This window comes from Coprinopsis cinerea, assembly GCF_000182895.1.
Source record: "Coprinopsis cinerea okayama7#130 chromosome 3 map unlocalized cont3.3, whole genome shotgun sequence".
NCBI lineage: Eukaryota > Fungi > Basidiomycota > Agaricomycetes > Agaricales > Psathyrellaceae > Coprinopsis > Coprinopsis cinerea.
The window spans coordinates 2165460-2190083 of NW_003307542.1; the positions used below are offsets into that span (position 1 = coordinate 2165460).

The 24624-nt window shown below is 50.1% G+C and overlaps 3 protein-coding genes across 3 annotated transcripts; 2 read left to right on the plus strand and 1 right to left on the minus strand.

The window, feature by feature from the left end:
* Positions 1 to 14917: 14917 nt before the first annotated feature.
* CC1G_13040 (hypothetical protein) lies at positions 14918 to 15601 on the minus strand (the record flags this gene model as incomplete). The annotated part of the gene is made up of 4 exons (XM_001830463.2): positions 14918 to 15004; positions 15059 to 15081; positions 15285 to 15328; positions 15588 to 15601. The coding sequence occupies 4 exons, from the start codon at positions 15599 to 15601 to the stop codon at positions 14918 to 14920; spliced, it is 168 nt and encodes a 55-aa protein (XP_001830515.2).
* Positions 15602 to 16690: 1089 nt separating this feature from the next.
* On the plus strand, positions 16691 to 17323 carry CC1G_13041 (hypothetical protein; the record flags this gene model as incomplete). Its single annotated transcript, XM_001830464.2, has 4 exons — positions 16691 to 16947; positions 17002 to 17023; positions 17062 to 17253; positions 17291 to 17323. The coding sequence occupies 4 exons, from the start codon at positions 16691 to 16693 to the stop codon at positions 17321 to 17323; spliced, it is 504 nt and encodes a 167-aa protein (XP_001830516.2).
* Positions 17324 to 18910: 1587 nt separating this feature from the next.
* On the plus strand, positions 18911 to 22172 carry CC1G_13042 (hypothetical protein; the record flags this gene model as incomplete). Its single annotated transcript, XM_001830465.2, has 4 exons — positions 18911 to 18965; positions 19146 to 19654; positions 19727 to 21621; positions 21929 to 22172. The coding sequence occupies 4 exons, from the start codon at positions 18911 to 18913 to the stop codon at positions 22170 to 22172; spliced, it is 2703 nt and encodes a 900-aa protein (XP_001830517.2).
* Positions 22173 to 24624: the final 2452 nt, after the last annotated feature.

The window sequence follows — 24624 nt, forward strand, 5'->3', positions numbered from 1 at the left end:
TACCACCATTTATGAAAGGGACAGTTTATTTATCGATGAACTCGACACGGATACCTCCATAGGTTGATTTGACCTGACTCCCCAAAATGAAATTGATCAGTCTACAGGAATGGATCAAACCGCGATGGAGGCCATGAAAACCCTAGTCGAAGGCGGATCAAACGAAATGAAACAAGGACTCCACGATTGGATGGTCATTACTGAAGATGGAAAAACCACACTCTTCTACAAGAACCGACAATATATTCCGAAAGACAATAACATCTGAAAAGAGATTGTTCAGCGATATCACGGCACCGAGACTGCTGGACATCCTGGAGAACGGGAGATTCCACGCCATCAAGAATCATTGCTACTGGCCCCGAATGAAGATGTTTATCAAATCATACATCCAGGGGTGCGCACAATGTCAGCAGTTCAAAATCAAGAGAAACCCCCACAAGATCTCCCTAATGCCTATAGAAGGGAATGATCGACCGTTTGGTTATGTTGTCATTGACATGATCACGGATCTGCCAGAATCAAACGGATATGATTCAGTCCTGACCATGGTGGACCACGGTCTCAGTAAGGGGGTGATCTTTGTTCCAACAAAGAAAACGGCAACTGCCGACGATATCGCAAAACTCCTTATGGAGAATCTCTTCAAACGCTTCGGATTACCGGATAAAATTGGCTCTGATAGGGGTCCCCAATTCGCAGCAAAAGCTCTCAGAGAACTGTTCCGTCTCATTGGAATAGACTCTTCGCTATCCACAGCATATCATCCACAAACTCAAGGAGCCATTGAACGAGTACATCAGGAATTGGAGACATACTTATCGATCTACTGCATCACTAACCAAGAATCGTGGGCAGACAAACTAGCCCTCGCTGAATTCACATACAACAGCCAAAGGCATGCAGATCGAAAACACTCTCCATTCGAACTCATCATGGGGTTCCAACCCAAAGCCTTACCAACGACGTTCTCCAAAACTCAATTCCCATCAGTGGAAGAACGACTCAGAGCTCTGGAAGAAGATAGGAGAGAAGCTGTGGCAGCACACGAGCTTGCCGGATCAAGAATGGCCCAACGAATAAAAGGGGACACCAAGACCTTTCCGCAAGGGTCATCGAGTGTGGCTGGAAGCCAGAAATATCAAGCTCCCATACTCCAAGAAAATGACAACAAAACGAGAGGGTCCCTTCGAAATCACCGAAGTCCTGGGACCAAACACGTTCCGCCTCAAACTTCCCCCGACCTGGAGAATCCATGACATCTTCCATGCAACTCTACTTTCCCCATATGTCGAAACAGAAACACATGGACCCAATTATATGCTCCCTTCTCCCGAATTAATTGATGGAGAAGAAGAATATGAAATCGACAAAATCCTCAAACATCGAGTCGTGAGGAATCAACAACAATTCTTAGTATCATGGAAAGGATATCCTCTCTCCGAAGCAGAGTGGAAAAAGGAAAAGGAACTTTCCCATGCTAAGGAAATCCTCAAAACGTACAAACGAAAACATAAGCTCACATGAGGAAGCCACATGCCCAACATGCACATTTCATAAACCTGAAACATGAAAACCTCAAAGACGACATGTACCCTTATCTTGAACACCTTTCAAACACATGCCCATGACATCAACCAAGAAAACATGAGGACTTAGACTTAAAAGAAGAAAGAAAAACTCGATTGAGGAAGCAACAAACTCCCCAACTTCACTTGACAAGCCACTTCCACCCAACAACATGTTTGCTTCCCAATACAACTACTTTGCCCCTGCTATGCCCGTTCCCCCTCTCAACGAGGAGGAGTCACCTTTTCATGGTCACCAACGCCCAGTACGCCGTCCGACTCGAGAATAGACTTCTCGAGACCCCTGGTGCTTGTTAGAATTTGTGACTTTGGCACTTTCCCTTGGTCGATTCCCTTCATGTTTAGTATCATTCGAACCGACCTTTTACGCTCTTTCTAACGGTACCCGGGGGACGGTAATCCGTCCACTGGTTACCGAGATATTTACGTTTTACTTCGTTCTGCTAATAACTCCGGAGCCAAGCCCCGGATTCCTTGCCTTTTTTCCTCTCACTGCTGGACTCCAGTTCGCTGTTTTAACAGTGCTGAGTCCGTCGCTAGCATCGTCTCTATCGGGCATATGATTGCCCTCATCATTGCCCAACTTATGGGCATAGTCAACACCCTTCACCAGTTCGTCTTCGGGATTCACGAGCACCTCGTACACCGTCCCGAAATCACCGATCTCATACTGGAGCTTCGAAACCCCCAACCTGAAGCTCCAGGTCCCCAACTCTATCACCACGCTCCCCAACAATCTCCTCCACCTCCTATGCCCATCCCTGACGACATTCCCTCGCCTATTATGCAACAACCACCTCAACCTTGTATGCCGACCCCCGGACCGTCCTCCATCATCATATACCGGGCAACTCTATGAGATACTTCATTCGATCCCAACGATCTTCCTCCCCTCCAATACCCTCCGACACCGACTCCCCCACCTGCTCCCCAGAAAGAGATCATCGACGTCAACGACCCCACCCAACCATGGAACCAACCTTTAGGTTCCAAACTAAACCCAATTTGGGTTCGCGATTTCATCTCTCGCCTTCGCCAAATCGGAATCCCAACTTGCAATCTTTGCCGCAAGACAGGGCATCTCGCTAGCCGCAAAGGAAAAGGTAAACTCCAGGAGTAGTTTAGTTCTAGTAGGGGGGTAATGTTACGAACATATATGCTTACTATACCGTATTACTATACTCGCCTCACCTCCACCTTATGTTTTTCATTTCAACTCATACTCTTACTCATATTTACTGCGCATTGCTGATTGCTGACTGATACTCATTAAAAACACATTGAAACCTACATACATTCCGCGGAACACGCATGTTATCCATGAGGACTACGCCTCATGGTTAACACACGTCTTCTAGTATATAAAGACTCTAGTTTCTTAGTTAGTTTCCTCACTTCGCTTCTTAATTGTGTCACAAGTCTATTACAAGTCTCAGTGCAAATACAAACATCTCTTATTATCGCTCAAAGTCTAGCCCGAGGTTCACAAAGCTACAGGCGAAGAACCCTTGACGTAGTCATGAGTTGATCCATCGACCACAAAGTCGCTGAGCATTGGACGACACGTGCTTGTATCACGTATAGTCCTTAACAGAAGAACGAAGTCTCAAACCTCCAAGGCCCGCTATAACGACTAGCCATGGCCGAACAAATGTTTCAGTCTGCCTGGCAGACTATCGAACAACTCTCAGGATTAGCATCTTCACCCGTCCTAGCCGATGGACTCACGGACAAACTATCCGAAGTCCACACCATAGTCTTCCTGATAGGAGTAGGAGCAATCCTATATCAAATCTGGGGGCTAGCCAATAAAGCCATTATCACGATCAGCGAAACCCTCACGAAAACCGCACCACATGTTGAAGGAATCAATGATGGCACCACGAAAGTGGCAACCGGCTTAGAAGCGATGCTAGAGAAGTATGACGACTTCCTTACTCCGGAAAAAGCCCGAAAAGCAAGGGAAGAATCCAAACCGAAGTTGGATATTCCTAAACCCCCCAAATTCTCTGGAAAAGCAGAAGATGTTGAAACCTTCATCCAAGCGGTAGAAACATACCTGGATAGCAAAAATGAGTATGAAGCTACTGCAAGAATACGATACATCGTCGCACTAGTGAACGAAACAGAGAAAGACAAAACCCGAAATTGGGCATCCATCGAATACAGGAAGACGACCGAATATAAGAAAAAGTGGCTCGAGGCGAAAGAAGCCCAGAAGACAGACCCAACCTTCACAGATCCGGAAGGGTACTACCAATCATGGGACGACTTCATCAATCAGTTCCGAAAATACTTCTGCCTACTCCCAAACAAGGAAACCGCAAAGAAGCAACTCAAGCAACTTCACATGGGAAAGAATACTTGTGATTGGTACACAGGAATGTTCAACAGCTACGCAGAAGCTACCGGATAAGTAAAAGGCTGGGGTAAACCCCGAACTCTGACTAAGAGTCGCCACCCAATTCGCTGCCAGACCCGCGGAACAAAAGAAAGTTCCACCCACTCTCCAAGAATGGAAGGACGCAGCCATGGAAGTGGATAGAGAATGGCGAACAGAACGGGAATATCGCAGCGAGCCACAACAGAAGGTCAAGGTGGTCTACAGGGACGCCCCACAAACAGCGAAGAGGGAAGAGAAAGACCCTGATGCCATGGATGTTGACGCCATCCAAACAAAGCAATCATCCGGCACACAGAAATGGAAATGCTTCATCTGCAAGGAAAAGGGACATCCGGCGCGAGCCTGTCAAAAGCCCAAATGGGATATGTCGACAGCTAGGACACACGACACAAGCTTGCCCCAAACACCCTGGCTCGGGGAGCTCAAACATTCGGGCCACAACAAAGGGCGAAGGATCCGAGGAGGATTTTTCATAGGGGACATCTTAAGGTCGATGGAGATCGTCCCCGAACTGTCAATTGGAACGGCGACGATCACCACCCGAAACAAACAATCGATCGTCTTACCAATTGAAATACCCAATAGTGGCATTGACACAACGGTCCTAATAGACAGCGGAGCAGATGATCTATTTATCCACCACCGGATGGTCGACAAATATAAGATCCCTACAAAAACACTCAAAAATCCCATCAAAGTCCGAAATGTAGATGGAACTGCAAACAAACAAGGAACCATCTCACAGACAGTTGAACCTACCATCAACATCAATGGACGACTACAAAGATACACTATCTATGTCACAGGTTTAGGAAAGTGGGACTTTATCTTCGGGATGCTGTGGTTACAGAACGAGAACCCCGATATCAATTGGAAACGAGGAGAGGTCAAATGGAGAAACACTATATCTCCGACCATGGAGCAAGACGACCAAGACCTTCTCCTCCCCTTCATCGAAGGAAAAGCCACAAAAGAAATCAACGAGAAATGGGTCAACGTGACCAGCACTGAAGAAAAAGATACTGACTATGAACCACCTCTTGAAGAGGATCTCAAACTCAAAATTCCCCATGCTTTTCATGAATTCTTAAGTGTCTTTTCGGAAAAAGCATCAAACCGTTTCCCAGAAAGGAAAGAGTGGGATCATGCGATCAACCTCAAGGAAGGCTTCAAACCCAAATCGTTTCCCATCTACAATCTCACGCCGGCCAAGGAGGAAGAACTCACGAAATTCATTGAAGAAAACCTGTCAAAGGGATATATCAGTCACTCAAAATCACCAATGGCATCACCCATGTTTTTCGTGCCAAAGAAAGATGGAAAGAAACGCCCATGCCAAGACTACAGATATCTCAATGAATGGACAGTGAAGGATGCCTACCCGTTACCTCTAATATCCGACATCATGGACCGGGAGAAGGGAAAACAATGCTTCACTAAACTCGATGTCCGGTGGGGATACAACAATATGCGCATCAAGGAAGGGGACGAATGGAAGACTGCATTCAAAACCAAGAAAGGACTCTTCGAAGCACTAGTCATGTTCTTCGGACTCTGTAACTCACCCGCAACGTTCCAAAGGATGATGGATCACATCTTCATCGTTGAAATCGATGGGAGACTTGTGATCATCTACATGGATGACATATTGATCCCTGCAAATACCATCGAAGAATTGGATCACATGACTAAAATCGTTCTCAAGAAACTCAGGGACAACGATCTATTCCTCAAAGTCGAAAAGTGTCAATTCGCCCAGACACGAATCGAATACCTCGGCATGATCATAGAGCACGACAAAATCATGATGGACCCAGAAAAGGTCAAGGGGATGGCCGAATGGCCCACCCCCACAACGGTGAAGCAAGTACGATCCTTCTTAGGATTTGGAAACTTTTACCGAAAGTTCATCATGAAATACTCCGAGATCGCCAGGCCCCTAAACGAACTCCTAACCAAAGAAAAAGAGTTCATTTGGACTGAGGAATGTGATAACGCATTCAAAACCCTGAAACAACGATTCATTGAAGAACCCGTCCTCAGGATGCCGGATATGTCTAGACCATTCCAAATCGAATGTGACGCCTCCAAATACGCATATGGAGCCGTCCTCACCCAAGAAGACGAAAATGGCAAAAGACATCTAGTAGCTTTCCTATCAAAAACCTTCACACCCACCGAACGCCGATACGAGATCTATGATCGCGAACTCCTTGCAATAGTACGATCCTTGCAAGAATGGAGACACTACCTCCAGGGATCAGAATTTGCCACCCACATCCTTTCTGATCACAAGAACCTAACCTATTTCAGGCAACCACAAAAGCTCAACGATCGACAAGCTCGATGGTCCCTGATACTGTCCGAATACTACTATAATCTTAAAAATATGCCTGGCAATAAGATGATTCAAGCTGACGCCCTTTCTCGGAGACCCGACCACATACCCGAAAAAGACGAAAACGACCTACCAACCATTTTATGAAAGGAACAGTTATTTATCGATGAACTCGACACGGATACCTCCATAGGTTTGATTGACCTTGAACTCCAAAAATGAATTGATCAGTCTACAGGAATGGATCAAACCGCGATTGAGGCCATGAAAACCCTAGTCGAAGGCGGATCAAACGAAATGAAACAAGGACTCCACGATTGGATGGTCATTACTGAAGATGGAAAAACCACACTCTTCTACAAGAACCGACAATATATTCCGAAAGACAATAACATCTGAAAAGAGATTGTTCAGCGATATCACGGCACCGAGACTGCTGGACATCCTGGAGAACGGGAGATTCCACGCCATCAAGAATCATTGCTACTGGCCCCGAATGAAGATGTTTATCAAATCATACATCCAGGGGTGCGCACAATGTCAGCAGTTCAAAATCAAGAGAAACCCCCACAAGATCTCCCTAATGCCTATAGAAGGGAATGATCGACCGTTTGGTTATGTTGTCATTGACATGATCACGGATCTGCCAGAATCAAACGGATATGATTCAGTCCTGACCATGGTGGACCACGGTCTCAGTAAGGGGGTGATCTTTGTTCCAACAAAGAAAACGGCAACTGCCGACGATATCGCAAAACTCCTTATGGAGAATCTCTTCAAACGCTTCGGATTACCGGATAAAATTGGCTCTGATAGGGGTCCCCAATTCGCAGCAAAAGCTCTCAGAGAACTGTTCCGTCTCATTGGAATAGACTCTTCGCTATCCACAGCATATCATCCACAAACTCAAGGAGCCATTGAACGAGTACATCAGGAATTGGAGACATACTTATCGATCTACTGCATCACTAACCAAGAATCGTGGGCAGACAAACTAGCCCTCGCTGAATTCACATACAACAGCCAAAGGCATGCAGATCGAAAACACTCTCCATTCGAACTCATCATGGGGTTCCAACCCAAAGCCTTACCAACGACGTTCTCCAAAACTCAATTCCCATCAGTGGAAGAACGACTCAGAGCTCTGGAAGAAGATAGGAGAGAAGCTGTGGCAGCACACGAGCTTGCCGGATCAAGAATGGCCCAACGAATAAAGGGGACACCAAGACCTTTCCGCAAGGGTCATCGAGTGTGGCTGGAAGCCAGAAATATCAAGCTCCCATACTCCAAGAAAATGACAACAAAACGAGAGGGTCCCTTCGAAATCACCGAAGTCCTGGGACCAAACACGTTCCGCCTCAAACTTCCCCCGACCTGGAGAATCCATGACATCTTCCATGCAACTCTACTTTCCCCATATGTCGAAACAGAAACACATGGACCCAATTATATGCTCCCTTCTCCCGAATTAATTGATGGAGAAGAAGAATATGAAATCGACAAAATCCTCAAACATCGAGTCGTGAGGAATCAACAACAATTCTTAGTATCATGGAAAGGATATCCTCTCTCCGAAGCAGAGTGGAAAAAGGAAAAGGAACTTTCCCATGCTAAGGAAATCCTCAAAACGTACAAACGAAAACATAAGCTCACATGAGGAAGCCACATGCCCAACATGCACATTTCATAAACCTGAAACATGAAAACCTCAAAGACGACATGTACCCTTATCTTGAACACCTTTCAAACACATGCCCATGACATCAACCAAGAAAACATGAGGACTTAGACTTAAAAGAAGAAAGAAAAACTCGATTGAGGAAGCAACAAACTCCCCAACTTCACTTGACAAGCCACTTCCACCCAACAACATGTTTGCTTCCCAATACACTACTTTGCCCCTGCTATGCCCGTTCCCCCTCTCAACGAGGAGGAGTCCCTTTTCATGGTCACCAACGCCCAGTACGCCGTCCGACTCGAGAATAGACTTCTCGAGACCCCTGGTGCTTGTTAGAATTTGTGACTTTGGCACTTTCCCTTGGTCGATTCCCTTCATGTTTAGTATCATTCGAACCGACCTTTTACGCTCTTTCTAACGGTACCCGGGGGACGGTAATCCGTCCACTGGTTACCGAGATATTTACGTTTTACTTCGTTCTGCTAATAACTCCGGAGCCAAGCCCCGGATTCCTTGCCTTTTTTCCTCTCACTGCTGGACTCCAGTTCGCTGTTTTAACAGTGCTGAGTCCGTCGCTAGCATCGTCTCTATCGGGCATATGATTGCCCTCATCATTGCCCAACTTATGGGCATAGTCAACACCCTTCACCAGTTCGTCTTCGGGATTCACGAGCACCTCGTACACCGTCCCGAAATCACCGATCTCATACTGGAGCTTCGAAACCCCCAACCTGAAGCTCCAGGTCCCCAACTCTATCACCACGCTCCCCAACAATCTCCTCCACCTCCTATGCCCATCCCTGACGACATTCCCTCGCCTATTATGCAACAACCACCTCAACCTTGTATGCCGACCCCCGGACCGTCCTCCATCATCATATACCGGGCAACTCTATGAGATACTTCATTCGATCCCAACGATCTTCCTCCCCTCCAATACCCTCCGACACCGACTCCCCCACCTGCTCCCCAGAAAGAGATCATCGACGTCAACGACCCCACCCAACCATGGAACCAACCTTTAGGTTCCAAACTAAACCCAATTTGGGTTCGCGATTTCATCTCTCGCCTTCGCCAAATCGGAATCCCAACTTGCAATCTTTGCCGCAAGACAGGGCATCTCGCTAGCCGCAAAGGAAAAGGTAAACTCCAGGAGTAGTTTAGTTCTAGTAGGGGGGTAATGTTACGAACATATATGCTTACTATACCGTATTACTATACTCGCCTCACCTCCACCTTATGTTTTTCATTTCAACTCATACTCTTACTCATATTTACTGCGCATTGCTGATTGCTGACTGATACTCATTAAAAACACATTGAAACCTACATACATTCCGCGGAACACGCATGTTATCCATGAGGACTACGCCTCATGGTTAACACACGTCTTCTAGTATATAAAGACTCTAGTTTCTTAGTTAGTTTCCTCACTTCGTTCTTAATTGTTCAACAAGTCTATTACAAGTCTCAGTGCAAATACAAACATCTCTTATTATCGCTCAAAGTCTAGCCCGAGGTTCACAAAGCTACAGGCGAAGAACCCTTGACGTAGTCATGAGTTGATCCATCGACCACAAAGTCGCTGAGCATTGGACGACACGTGCTAGCAAAGCTGGACGGCATTGCAAAGCACAACCAACGTCATTTGCACGGTGACGGCGCTGGGCTTCTTCAGCAATGAAGGCCTGACGGATGGTTTCGCTGTCGAGCTTGTCCAGGAGCAGAAGAGACGAGGTGAAGGCGCTGCCATCGCGGTCAGCTCGTTGTCCAGCTTGTCCAGGGTGAAGTCGGAGGGCCGGAGGTCCTTGATGAGCTTCATGACGTTGTCCACACTCATGAGGGCCTGGAGGGACTCGTCTTCGCGTTTCCGGATGGAGAAGAGGTCGTCGTAGGCGTTAGGCTTCTGCTGCATGTGGGCGTCACGCAGCAGCGTCGACATCTTGCAGGGATCGTCCCTGTGCGAAGAAACATGGATCTTCTGACTGTCCTCCAGCATAAGCCAGATCCAGCCAGCAGACTTGTCTGCCTTGGTCTCCCAGGCCTCTACCGCGTCTGGGGGTGTGATGTCCCCAACACGGGTGGGGCGAAGGGAGGTGCCATTGACAATGCTCCAGAGTCCAAGGGCCCGGAACCAGGCCTCCATGTCACCAGCCCAGAGACTGTAGTTCGTTGAGCCTAGCTTGGCGAAGGTCGGAGTCGACGTTGAGATCGTGGTGGACGGTGGTGCACGAGGACGCAGGGACGTGCACGAAGAAACAAGCAGAACGGCGAAACTAAGCTGGTAGAGTCGAAATGAATTGGAGTACGCAGCTCACAGAGAACGGACAGCGGATTCGAAAGGCGAATAGCACGTGAACGAACAGCGAGGGGCGTTCGTGGTTGTACGAGGTGGTAGCGTGCACGTTCGAGGGGACGTGGCAGAAAAAAGGAGGATGACGTGGCCTTCGGTTTGGCAGAAAATTGCAAAACAACTGCTGGAAGTGTACAGTTTGTTCAGGGGTTGAGATCTGTCTGCAAGAAGAATGAACTCGTTGGTGGCCGGGATTTGGCCTCCCCTACTCTGGGCGCAATGTGGCGCAGCTGAGACGGCAGCTGCGCATCTCTTGCCCACTTCAACACTTTCAATGTTCCTGCTCTAATTTCTCTTTGGCATTCTCAGACTGCTACCAGCTGTCAGCCGGATTCATTTGGGCCCTCAGGCTGCCAGAATTTCCAAGGCTAAAAAGCCAAGGCAATCATTGCTTACTCCATATCTGGTGTCTTCACCAGTGCCAGCACGTCTACTGCACCTATTGCTCGCTGATTTGGGTTCTCATCGTATGAGAATGACCAGGATTGGGTGAGTCATTACTCCACAGCTGGTCTTTGGGCTCTCTCTGACCGCCTTTAAAGGCGAACTTGGTTCTATCCATACTGTTCCAAAGCAGAGCGTGTTAGAATTTGTGACTTTGGCACAACTTCTTGGGCGATTTCCTTTGGGTTAGTATCATTCGAACCAGCCTTTTACGCTCTTTCTAACGGTACTCGGGGGACGGAAATCCGTCCATTGGATACCGAGATATTTACGTTTTACTTCATTTCACTAATATCCCCGAAGCCAAGCCCCAGATCACTTGGCTTCAACCTTGCATGTGTTTATTGGTATGCGGAGCTCCGTCTCCCCACGTGTTACCATCCACAATTGTGTTATATAGTCGCAGGATCATTCTGGAGTCCATCAGTGCTTTCCCCTCACTGCTGGACTTCAGGTATGTGCTCCCTTTGAATATACCAGTGCTTTCCCCTCACTGCTGGACTTCAGCTTGCTGTGCTAATAGAGGGGGACGCTGGGCTTACTGCGCTAGCTGGGGTTGCTGACTATGAGAAGGTGAGTGCAGTTGATATAATGTAGGTCATTGTTCTAATGTATTCTCCCTTCTAGGAACCAGGATTCACCTCTGTGTTGGCATCTGGAGAGACCTCCCAGGTTCATTCTCCAGCTCCAAGTGCCAATTCAGAGGCTTCTGAATCCTCTAGGAAGGCAGATAAACCCTCCTCGGATACTATCTCCCTTCAGCTGGCTGGAGACAAGGTCTTGACCTTTTCCGCTTCTGATCTCCCTCCCCCACCCTCCGCTACTTTCGCTTCAGACTTGTCAGTACTTTTCCAGATGTGGGATGACACCTCTCCCAGGTGGAAAGGAACATCTTTCCTTCTGATCCGTGGTACCCCCATTCTCGGAGTGCCATAGTGATAAGGGTCAACACCAATGTCCAAAAGAGAGGCACAGCAACGCGGAAACTGCAGTCGTCGATGAAGGTGATCCAGTAGCGGTATCCCTCGCGAGTCTTCAACGCCATACGACGACCTCTTCTCCATCGTCGTCGCGCAAATGACAACTCCACCGCCGCTCTAGCCCATTCCGCTTCGACCCCGCCCTCCTGCGACTTCTGTGGCATGAACAACCACGCCATCGCTGCCTGCTATGCCTACAGCCGTGCCCAGGCCAATGCCAGGGACAACGTCGTCAAGCGTCGCAAGAAGCGCGGTCAGCAGGCCAAGCAAGCGCAAGACTCCGCTCCCACTGATGCATCGGTCTCCCAAGCCTCTGCAGACGTGGTTGCTGACTTCGATTGGATTGCAGACACAGGCGCCACTTCTCATATGACCCCCCATCGTCACTGGGTGCGGAACTATGTCCCCTGTCGCATTCCAGTCAAGTTGGCAGACCACAGCATCGTCTATGCTGTCGGTATGGGCACAACAGTCTTCCAGCCTGTTGTAGATGGGAGGACCTCTCGAGTTATCACGAGTCTTGCATGTACCAGAGCTTCATTTGTACCTTACCCGGGTCAAGGGCTTCAATATACTCATTCCTCTTCACAACTTCGCTTCATGCGTGCTGGTTCATTATTCACCGCCACCATCCATCCCAACAACTCTGTATCGATCAGTCTCTCACAGCGCCAGTACATCGTCGACATGCTCAAGCGCTTCAATATGGACGCCTGCAACAAGGTGGACACTCCTCTACCCGTTGGACAGCCTCTGACGAAGGCCATGGGTCCCCAGACCCCTGCTGAAGTCGAAGAGATGTGCAATGTTCCCTACCTCGCTGCCGTCGGTTCCCTGCAGTACCTCGCCACCATGACTCGTCCGGACATCGCCCACGCCGTCAGCTACCTTGCCCGGTTCAACTCGAACCCAGGCCTCAAGCACTGGGCTGGTGTGAAGCACCTGTTCCGCTTCCTTCAGGGCACCACAGGCCCTCTGCTTCCTGGCATCTTCACGGCCTACTCCGACGCGTCTCATGGCGACTGCAAGGATACCGGACGCTCCAGTGGTGGGTATGTGACTGTGGTTGGTGGTGGTGCTATCAGCTGGGCGGCTAAGCTCCAGCCTGTTGTTTGAGTCCAGCAGTGAGAGGAAAGCACTGAGGGACTCCAGAATGATGCTGCGACTATATAACACAATTGCGGAGTATGAAATGTCGGGAGACGGAGGTCCGCATGGGCGAAAACACAACCAAGGTCGAAGCCAAGGAATCCGGGGCTTGGCTTCGGAGTTATTAGCAAAACGAAGTAAAACGTAAATATCTCGGTAACCAGTGGACGGATTACCGTCCCCCGGGTACCGTTAGAAAGAGCGTAAAAGGCCGGTTCGAATGATACCAGACACAAAAGGAATCCACCAAGTAGAAGTGCCAAAGTCACGACTTCTAACACTCCCCCATGACTGAGGCAGTTCAGACATCCACTAGACCCAGGAGAGCGCAGCAGTCCTTGACCTTGGGCACAGGCAGGGCTTTGGTCAGGATGTCCGCAGCCTGTTCTGTGCCAGGAATGTGGACTGGAGCAATGACACCAGACTCCACAGTGTCACGGAGCCAGAAGAACTTCAAGTCGAGGTGCTTCATGCGTCCGTGGTGCTCCGGGTTCTTGCTGACTGTCACTGCGCTGGCGTTGTCGATCAGGAGGCGAGTGGGAGTGGTGATGGGGTAGCCAAGCTCCCCCAGAAGGTGGCGAAGCCAGAGAATCTCCTTACCAGCTTCAACAGCCTGAATGTACTCCGCTTCACATGTGGAAAGCGAAACAACAGGCTGGAGCTTAGCCGCCCAGCTGATAGCACCACCACCAACCACAGTCACATACCCACCACTGGAGCGTCCGGTATCCTTGCAGTCGCCATGAGACGCGTCGGAGTAGGCCGTGAAGATGCCAGGAAGCAGAGGGCCTGTGGTGCCCTGAAGGAAGCGGAACAGGTGCTTCACACCAGCCCAGTGCTTGAGGCCTGGGTTCGAGTTGAACCGGGCAAGGTAGCTGACGGCGTGGGCGATGTCCGGACGAGTCATGGTGGCGAGGTACTGCAGGGAACCGACGGCAGCGAGGTAGGGAACATTGCACATCTCTTCGACTTCAGCAGGGGTCTGGGGACCCATGGCCTTCGTCAGAGGCTGTCCAACGGGTAGAGGAGTGTCCACCTTGTTGCAGGCGTCCATATTGAAGCGCTTGAGCATGTCGACGATGTACTGGCGCTGTGAGAGACTGATCGATACAGAGTTGTTGGGATGGATGGTGGCGGTGAATAATCGAACCAGCACGCATGAAGCGAAGTTGTGAAGAGGAATGAGTATATTGAAGCCCTTGACCCGGGTAAGGTACAAATGAAGCTCTGGTACATGCAAGACTCGTGATAACTCGAGAGGTCCTCCCATCTACAACAGGCTGGAAGACTGTTGTGCCCATACCGACAGCATAGACGATGCTGTGGTCTGCCAACTTGACTGGAATGCGACAGGGGACATAGTTCCGCACCCAGTGACGATGGGGGGTCATATGAGAAGTGGCGCCTGTGTCTGCAATCCAATCGAAGTCAGCAACCACGTCTGCAGAGGCTTGGGAGACCGATGCATCAGTGGGAGCGGAGTCTTGCGCTTGCTTGGCCTGCTGACCGCGCTTCTTGCGACGCTTGACGACGTTGTCCCTGGCATTGGCCTGGGCACGGCTGTAGGCATAGCAGGCAGCGATGGCGTGGTTGTTCATGCCACAGAAGTCGCAGGAGGGCGGGGTCGAAGCGGAATGGGCTAGAGCGGCGGTGGAGTTGTCATTTGCGCGACGACGATGGAGAAGAGGTCGTCGTAGGCGTTGAAGACTCGCGAGGGATACCGCTACTGGATCACCTTCATTGGTGTTGACCCTTATCACTATGGCACTCCGAGAATGGGGGTACCACGGATCAGAAGGAAAGATGTTCCTTTCCACCTGGGAGAGGTGTCATCCCACATCTGGAAAAGTACTGACAAGTCTGAAGCGAAAGTAGCGGAGGGTGGGGGAGGGAGATCAGAAGCGGAAAAGGTCAAGACCTTGTCTCCAGCCAGCTGAAGGGAGATAGTATCCGAGGAGGGTTTATCTGCCTTCCTAGAGGATTCAGAAGCCTCTGAATTGGCACTTGGAGCTGGAGAATGAACCCTGGGAGGTCTCTCCAGATGCCAACACAGAGGTGAATCCTGGTTCCTAGAAGGGAGAATACATTAGAACAATGACCTACATTATATCAACTGCACTCACCTTCTCATAGTCAGCAACCCCAGCTAGCGCAGTAAGCCCAGCGTCCCCCTCTATTAGCACAGCAAGCTGAAGTCCAGCAGTGAGGGGAAAGCACTGGTATATTCAAAGGGAGCACATACCTGAAGTCCAGCAGTGAGGGGAAAGCACTGATGGACTCCAGAATGATCCTGCGACTATATAACACAATTGTGGATGGTAACACGTGGGGAGACGGAGCTCCGCATACCAATAAACACATGCAAGGTTGAAGCCAAGTGATCTGGGGCTTGGCTTCGGGGATATTAGTGAAATGAAGTAAAACGTAAATATCTCGGTATCCAATGGACGGATTTCCGTCCCCCGAGTACCGTTAGAAAGAGCGTAAAAGGCTGGTTCGAATGATACTAAACCCAAAGGAAATCGACCAAGAAGTTGTGCCAAAGTCACAAATTCTAACACGCTCTGCTTTGGAACAGTATGGATAGAACCAAGTTCGCCTTTAAAGGCGGTCAGAGAGAGCCCAAAGACCAGCTGTGGAGTAATGACTCACCCAATCCTGGTCATTCTCATACGATGAGAACCCAAATCAGCGAGCAATAGGTGCAGTAGACGTGCTGGCACTGGTGAAGACACCAGATATGGAGTAAGCAATGATTGCCTTGGCTTTTTAGCCTTGGAAATTCTGGCAGCCTGAGGGCCCAAATGAATCCGGCTGACAGCTGGTAGCAGTCTGAGAATGCCAAAGAGAAATTAGAGCAGGAACATTGAAAGTGTTGAAGTGGGCAAGAGATGCGCAGCTGCCGTCTCAGCTGCGCCACATTGCGCCCAGAGTAGGGGAGGCCAAATCCCGGCCACCAACGAGTTCATTCTTCTTGCAGACAGATCTCAACCCCTGAACAAACTGTACACTTCCAGCAGTTGTTTTGCAATTTTCTGCCAAACCGAAGGCCACGTCATCCTCCTTTTTTCATAATCAAAGGGAGCACATACCTGAAGTCCAGCAGTGAGAGGAAAGCACTGAGGGACTCCGGAATGATGCTGCGACTATATAACACAATTGCGGACTATGAAATGTCGGGAGACGGAGGTCGGCATAGGCGAGAACACAAGCAAGGTCGAAGTCAAGCAATCCGGGGCTTGGCTTCGGAGTTATTAGCAAAACGAAGTAAAACGTAAATATCTCGGTAACCAGTGTATGGACGAGCTCTTTACTTGTTCTTGTTGTGCCACCGGTGTCCCCATTCCTGATGACGATCTCCTCCCCACCGTTGCCAATCCTCCTCATGCCCCTTACATCTTCAGTTCTTTCATCGTGCAAGAGTTCCCTATGGCCAGGGATGGTCGTCCTTGGTCTCCTTCTCAACTCAGGAAGCTCGACTTTGCTCACACTCTAGAGGAAACTCATGTTTTTTGGTTTTTGGGGCATGTTCTGCATGGCCGATTCATGACTGTGAGATTGTGTCCCTGTCAATTTTCACCTGAACACGTCTTCCAATAGAAATCCTTTAAAACTAAGGGGTTTTGACTATAAAAACCCGCTGGTTTTTGGTCAAGTTCCTCAGCCAACTACCTCTGGTTCTTTCCACATTTCCCCATCGCTCTATCGCTCTTTTCCCTATCTTTCTACTTCTTTCTACTCCTCTTATCCTCGCCATGTCTTCCACCATTGACGCTGTCTTCCAGGAGCACGCCTCCTTCGACCCTGAGGTCTCTTCTGCCCTCCCTCCTCCAGCTAAGGCTATCCCGCCGGCAGTATGGGACAACATGAAGCGCACCTATGTCGGTGACAACGCCAACATCACTCGTGGGCTTCACAAGCTCACCGGTTTGCACCTTCGCCTTCGCGCCATCATCCCTTTAGCCTCCTTAAGGAGTATAAGGCGGCGGCTCTCGAGCTTGTCACTTTCATGGTGAGTTTCCCTTATCTCTCTTTCGTTTCTCCTTTTCTTACGCTTCTTCTTCAGTATCCCAAGCGTCGTCTCTACGGTGGCCAGATGGCTTTCACTGCCCTCATCCAGAAATAGCTTCGAGTCATGTTCCTGGCTCTGAAGGTGTTCATGGAATTCTGCGGTGACAAGGATGTCGATCTCGCTGTTCCGGCGGAGGTCTCTTGTCACTTGGCTTGGTCTGGTGCAGCCGTCAACACGCCTGTTGTCCCTCTTCCTGCCGGTGCTGATCCTTTCGACATTAGCTCGGCCTATCGTGCTACCAAGAAGGTCGCACCTCAGTCACTCAGGTTGACCAGTCTCTTAGATGGGTGTCCGTGCCATTTCCAAAGGCCTTTGAGATAGGGCCGTCCCTGGTCATTTCCCACCAATTTCCTGCCTGTTGGACGCTCTAGCTTCTGCCTGTCCGACCACGTCCTCTGGTCATTTCCTAGGGTCATTTCCCTGACCCTGGTCATGACCTATCCAGGGGTGTCTGGGGTCCTAGTGGGTGTTCTTGGCACTCACATATGGAATGGATGTGATGGTAGATAGACTTTTGATGATGGAAGTCAATCAGTGATATCAATGATTGACAGGAACAGCCACATGATGTCATGAAGATCAGGGTCAGGGACATGATGTCATGCAGATCAGGTACAAGGTCATGACATCATGCAGATCAGAGTCAGGAATATGACATAAACCGGATCAGCATGGTCATGACCAGGTCACGGTCCCACGGAAATATTTCCCTGGTCATGGGAAAATTTCCCAAAGCCTTGACCACAAATTTTGGTCATGCCCATTTCCGATGACCATGGTCACAGGAGGAAATTTCCCTAGTCACAGCTCTTTATCCAACCTCACAAGTCCTTGCGTATTGTGCTTTGTCTTTGCAACTAATATTCAAACATAATTTAACACTGACAATAGCTTGACAATGATAGATCATTTCTGCTCCTGTACTACCATTGCCAGATTGATATGGATCAACCAACTAGATTTGTATTCACCTATCGCAATTAATGGATATATCTCCCTATGAAAATGTAAACATTTATCCCTTCGAAAAATTTGAAACACAAACGCCAGACATAGATGGAATGACCGCTGGCCGCGGCAGTGCCAGTTCCCTTCCCATTCAAAATCTGACCCGTCATCTCAGGTTCACACGGTGCGAAACCGGGCACAGATTTTGCACTGTGGGACATTGGGAGCTCCGTCGCGCGCGCAACCGTCACAACTCAGCACTGAACCACCACGACCCTGGCCACGTCAGCAACGACTACACAGCGGCGACCAAATATCTCAACCCTCTGTGGTTGTGATACTCAATCCCTGCGGACGTCAATGCACGCAACTCTCCTCCTGTCCTGACTCGGCACTCAGGAGTGAAAATTTAAAAACTCCATTGGCTTGGCTCGACCGGTGGTCCGGTGTGCATGCGATGACGTCAGTCATCACCACAAAAACCGTCGCTGCGGCTTTGACTGACATCATCGAACTGGTGCAACGCTGTCCTACAATATCATTTCATCATTTCCCTTTCCCACAACCAATGTCTATTCCAGGGCACACTCCTGCCTCGACTTCGCGTCCGTCAGCATCGATTATCGAAATGGTCCAACCGTGATTGTCTCTCAAACACAGATCGAAACCGCCAGCCCAGGCCGCCAACCACCTGTCCAGCCTATTGTTGAAGATGAGGATCGCTCCTATCCTCAGCCCAGGATACCACCAGCCGCCCGTCCAGGCTATCATTGAGTATGAAAAGGCGAGCAATTGTTTGCCAGCTTTCCGCCCATTCTGACCCAGTATGACCTCTACACCAGGTCCATCCACATCCACACCATCCAATCGTGCACTGGCACAGCAGGCTAGACGTGCACGGGAGTGCGCTGGAAAGGCGGGAGAAGTGCAAGCAGGAGGGGACAGGGGTTGAGGGATGGGCCGGGAGAAATGGGAGGAAGGGAGGGGGTTTCACGGCAGGCACTGGCACAGTGAGCCCGGAGGGCAAGGGAGAGAGCGGAGCGGGAGGATGACAGGAGGGTGGTGTCCATCAGGGCTGTTGCACAGCAGGCACGCCATGAGGGTGAGCATGCCCAGGCCAACGGAGGAGATCCTATCGGTGCATGTGCTTTTCCCATCTAACATGTTTTTCTTTGCTGATTTCCTTCCAGCACTCCCATATCACCGATTTCTCTCTGGGTTGGAACCTTACACAGAGCCTCTACACCGCCACGATTTGGGACGGATGTCCTTTGTCTGTGCTCATTGTGGTGCTGCCCATTGGTACCAGGAGCGCTTGGCCGCCTCTCCGAAAAACGGGCCACCAAAGTTTGCTTCCTGCTGTGCACAGAACCAGATCCAACTGCCCCAGCTTCCTCGACCACCATATCCATTGGACCGATACCTCACAGAGCAAGACCCGGTCTCCCGAAAATTCCGCGAGGACATATGGAAGTACAACCGCACATTTTTGTTCACATCACTCGGGGTCCAGCAAGACCATAGCGTTAACCGAGGGAATGGTCCACCTGTATTCCGCATCTCTGGCGAGCTTCATCACAACAGTGGCGCTCTCATGGCACCGGCCGGAATGGTCCCACGGTATTCACAGCTCTTCATCCTTGAACCCAATGCCTCATTGACCATCCGGCAACAACAAAACACGGACCTCAACAGCCACGTCATCTCATCACTGCAGCAGCTGCTTAACGACCACAACCAATACATTGCCATCTATTGACATGCTCACCAGATCCTCCAAGGGTACAATGTCAACAATGATGTTTCTGTTCACCTTCGGTTGGACCCGCAGATGGATCGACGCCGGTACAACCTTCCTACTCACCCCGAGGTTGCCATCATCTTGCCCACCCAACACTCCACCCAACCTCACGATATCGTGCTTCGGCTTCATCATGGACCTCTTCAACAGATCAGTGACCTGCATCCGTCATACCTCCCACTGCAGTACCCACTTTTGTATCCCCAAGGCGAGAACGGCTGGCATCCGGACCTGAAGCTGGTGGAGACGGAAGAGCAACAATGGAACCGGCTGAAGAGGCTGCATGCACAACGGGCAGAGAGAGAGGCGCGGGGTTTGGCTATACCAGAGGCTACAAGGAGGGAGCGTAGGTTGACATTGACTCGATGGGCTGCGTACTACATGCACTTCCGACTGGGCCAGTTCAACATCCTCCATCGTGCGGGAGGGCTGTTCAACCGGCTTATTGTGGACATGTACACTTCTGTAGACCAAAATCGGCTCCGATTCATTAACTCCAATCAATCCACCATCCGTGCTGCCCGCTTTAGCAACCTGACCGACGCTCAGCTGAATGACCCTGACGATGCCGATGTGAACGAGATTGGGAAAAGGGTCTTCCTTCCATCTTCATATGTTGGTGGACCACACTTCATGACACAGTGCTACCAAGACTCGATGGTGATTGTGGGTCACTACAAGAAGGTCGACATCTTCCTCACTATGACAACAAACCCGCACTGGCCAGAGATCCTTCGTGAGCTTGAGCCTGGCCAGACAGCATACGACCGGCCAGATTTGGTGGCAAGGGTCTTTGAGATGAAGCGAAAGGTGTTGGTTGATTTTATTGTGAAAACTGGGATTTTTGGAAAGGTGGATGCATATGTTTACACTATCGAATTCCAGAAGCGCGGTCTCCCCCATATGCACCTCCTCATCTTCCTCAAAGCGTCCCACAAGCTTGCTACCCCTTCGGTCGTCGACTCTTGCATCTCCGCCGAATGGCCTGATCCCACTACACAGCCTCTCCTTTTTGAGTCGGTCAAGCGGTCGATGGTCCATGGCCCTTGCGGCGCCTACAACCCAAGGTCGCCATGCATGGTCAATGGCAAGTGTTCGAAAGGCTATCCAAAGTCTTTCAATGAAGTGATGACCATGGACGCCAATGGATACCCAAACTACAGACATCGAGACGATGGTCGTCCCTTTGAGGTCAATAGACATATGGTCGACAACCGGTGGATTGTACCTCACCCTCCGTCTCTCATCGCCGACTTTGACTGCCACATCAACATGGAGTGCACGTATAGCCTTGGGTCGGTAAAGTACACCTTCAAGTATATTCAGAAAGGTCCAGACAGGGGTGCGCTGGAGATTGAGGAGAAGGATGAAGTGAAGCAGTGGATTGATGGCAGATACATCTCGGCACCCGACGCAACTTGGCGATTGTTTCGCTTCAAGATCCACGACAATAAGCCGACCGTTGTCCGCCTTCAGGTCCACCTTCCTGGCCACCACACTGTCAACTTCAATCCGAACTCTCGCCTTGAGGATATCATCCAGCGTGGCGCCACCATCATAACCTCTCTCACCACTTTCTTCAACACCAATGCTGATAGCGGCGCTTTAAGAAGAATTGCGAGGCCGCTGACATATCCTGAGTTTCCGAGCCTATTTGTGTTCAATAAGAACCGATGTGCATGGACAATTCGGAAGAAGTTTGCAAGGATGTTGGAGCAGGAGGGCAACAAAGGAGGAGGATTAGAGGAGGAGGGTCGGGCTGGAGGTAGTCAAGAGCAGAATAGGGAAGAGGGGGAGGACGGGGAAGCCGGGGGGAGGAGGACAAGGAGGAGGAGGATGGATGTATTACATCAAGCCTACCGCCGGTGAGGTCTTCTACCTTTGCATACTCCTGGGTGTTACCAAGGGCCCTACTTCATTCGAGGATCTCCGAACACTCCCTGGTGCGGAAGAGCCCCTTCCCACCTTCCATACTGCATGTATTGCTCGGGGCTTGCTTGCAGATGATGGAGAATGGAGGATCGCACTCATTGAGGCTTCCGAGATACAGACAGGGCACCAGCTTCGCCATCTCTTCTCAACAATCCTCCTTTTTGGAGAACCAGGAGAGCCGCACAAGCTTTGGGAGGAGTTCCGGCCGTCTATTTGCTAAGACCTTGCCTTCAAGCTCAGGCAGCTTGGCTTTGAGAACCCGGTGGACAACCTCATCTATGACTATGGGCTGTACCTCATCGACACCATTCTCGAACAGTCAGGCTACTCGCTTTCACACTGGCCATCCATGCCCCGATGGACGGAGAACTGGAGAGAGATTACAGATAACCCCCTCATTGCTGAACAATGTCGTTACAACCAGGCCACCCTTCAACACGAGCTCCAACAACGGCACTTCAGTCACCCATGGATAGGGGTCTAATAGACTATAAAAATTTTGGCCTTTCCAAGGGTCTAGAGACCCTCCTATCCACTCCTCTCCTTGTCCACCCCACCTAGCCCTGTTTGCTTACTGCACTTATCCATATCCACCGTAACTAGGGGGGCTACCCCTGGTTAGGTATGTACCTTGTTCTTGCCCAACCATCAGTGATCCAATCAGTGTGACAGTCACAGAGTGTCTGGGGTCTTATCCACATTTCCGTCTATCATCCATTTGGACTGGTACATGTCCTAGTTACTTGCCTATTTCTGGTATTCACAAACCTTGTATGTTTACTGTGTAAATTGGTATAATAGTAAAAAAGAAGCTCATACAGAGAAATCATGCATACGTGTTAATCGCAAGCAAAGTGGCTAGTCGTCTAACATATGTGGGTGCTTTGTGGGTAGTGACAGGCAGGGGTTGCCTAACCCGATAGGGTTTTAGGGTCAACCCGAGCGCGGGTCGGGCTAGGGTTGCTGTTTTGGGACCCGCGGCCAAACCTGAATCGGACTCAGGTTTCAAGGGGTTTCCTTCCCAATTTGGGTCCCAATCCGGCTTGGCGGCAGGATCAATTTTTGCCTCAGCGCCGTTCGTCGCCGAAATGAAGAACTATCCAGTTCCAAATTAAGGTTTGGCAGTCTGTCTACTAACCGTGTATAGCTAAACAAATCCCCGAGAGTCTCGGAAGCGACCTAAAGCCGCTGCTTCGAAAATGGGTGATCAGCACCCAAGTCCCACACCTTCTATCTCCACTGAGATGACCAAAAAGTCACGGTCGGGACGGATTCTTGTTGCATCCAAGCGGAAACTTGACGCCATCGAGACGACCGTCAAGAACGCAAGCAACTCTATATCAAAAACTGTCAAAAAGGCCGCCAAAGTTACGAAAAAACTCACCGGATCCCTCAAACAAAACCCACAAAAGAACAAGGCCACATCTATATCTGGGACAACCTCCGAAACCGGCTCTTTGGCTCCATCACCGCCCAAGAAGCGATGTCGAACGTCTATCGCTGACCTTGACGAGTCCCACGGCTCATCGGTTGGTGGCAGTCTTCCTGCTGGCTCATCCCACCTCTTGGAAGAGTCTGGATCTGGCACGTCAATTATCGAGGTCTCAAGCGGCTCTGAAAGCGATTCGGATGAGGAGGGAGGCGAGGGTAATGAGGACAGGGGACAGGGTCAAGTCCCGGAGCCTAAAGGTAGGTGACAGATCCGTTGCGGAGAGCGCCCATGTCAACTGACATCTTGATTGTTGTCAGTTCCCAAGTTCAACGCGCCCATTTATGGGTATTTCAAGGTCCCCGTTGTTGGGAAACGAAATGACTGCCCTTGCCACACCTTTGAATGCGCAGCAGACCACTGTCGAGGGCCCTCACGCTTTGTCTATCGCTTTCAGGACACCCGCGATGCCAGCTCCATGAAGAACTTTCACCAGCATGTCCTCAAATGTCTCGGTCAAGTCGCCCTCGACGCCCTGGACAAGTACACAAATGCGGACGACGTTCGTAAAATCAAGCTCAAGAACGGCGGCATACTCAACACGGAGGCAATCACGGTTGCATTCCAGCGCAAGGGAAAGGGCAAGGTGACATATTTGGTGAAGCCTCACACCAAGGCAGAGACTCGGTGCATTTCAAGCCTCATCGCATTTCAGGTGTCGTCTAACTGTTGAATAGGGCTGAATTTGTTCGTTGGGTGGCCGAGAGCATGCGGCCATTTAACATCGTCAACAATCGTGGCTTCCGCAGCCTCATGAAGACCGGCCGGCCCCACTATTGGATTCCCTCAGCAAGCACTATCATCTGGGACACCAAACTCGTCTTTGGGCGCACCCGCTCTCGGGTTGCCAAACTTCTCCAGGTACGGGAGTTCTGTCTTGCATGAGTATTGACGATGTTGACCGTTTTTTGTACAGGAACACCCCGGCGCTCTTCACTTCGCGACGGATTGCTGGAGGAGTTTGGTATTGAGCACAAGGTATGTGCTCCACCCCAATTGCACGGCTTCGTATAATTAATGCATACGTATACAGATCCTTGGTGTAACCTGCGACAGTGCATCGAACAACGGTGTCATGATTGAGAAGCTCGCAGACCTCATCGATGTTTTCCCCGGCAACGCGAACCTTACACGATGCTTCCTACACGTCACAAACCTCACAGCCAAATCCATAATTTCTGTCTTCGATTCAACTCCCACTGCCAAAGATTCTGAGACCCTCACCAGTGCTGAACAAGAGCTCCAGGACATTGTGGCCAACATTGAGGTTGAAGAGGCCGAGACGCTTATGCGTTTGGCTTTTGAAGAGGCCGTCAATGACTTTGAGAAGACCAAGGAACAGGTCCAGAACGAGTTGGAGAGCAGTGTCGAAGGGTGGGTTGATGAGACGGAGGCGTTGACGGGTGCCCAACGCGAACAGCTTGCTCGTGATGTCCTTCCGGTGCAG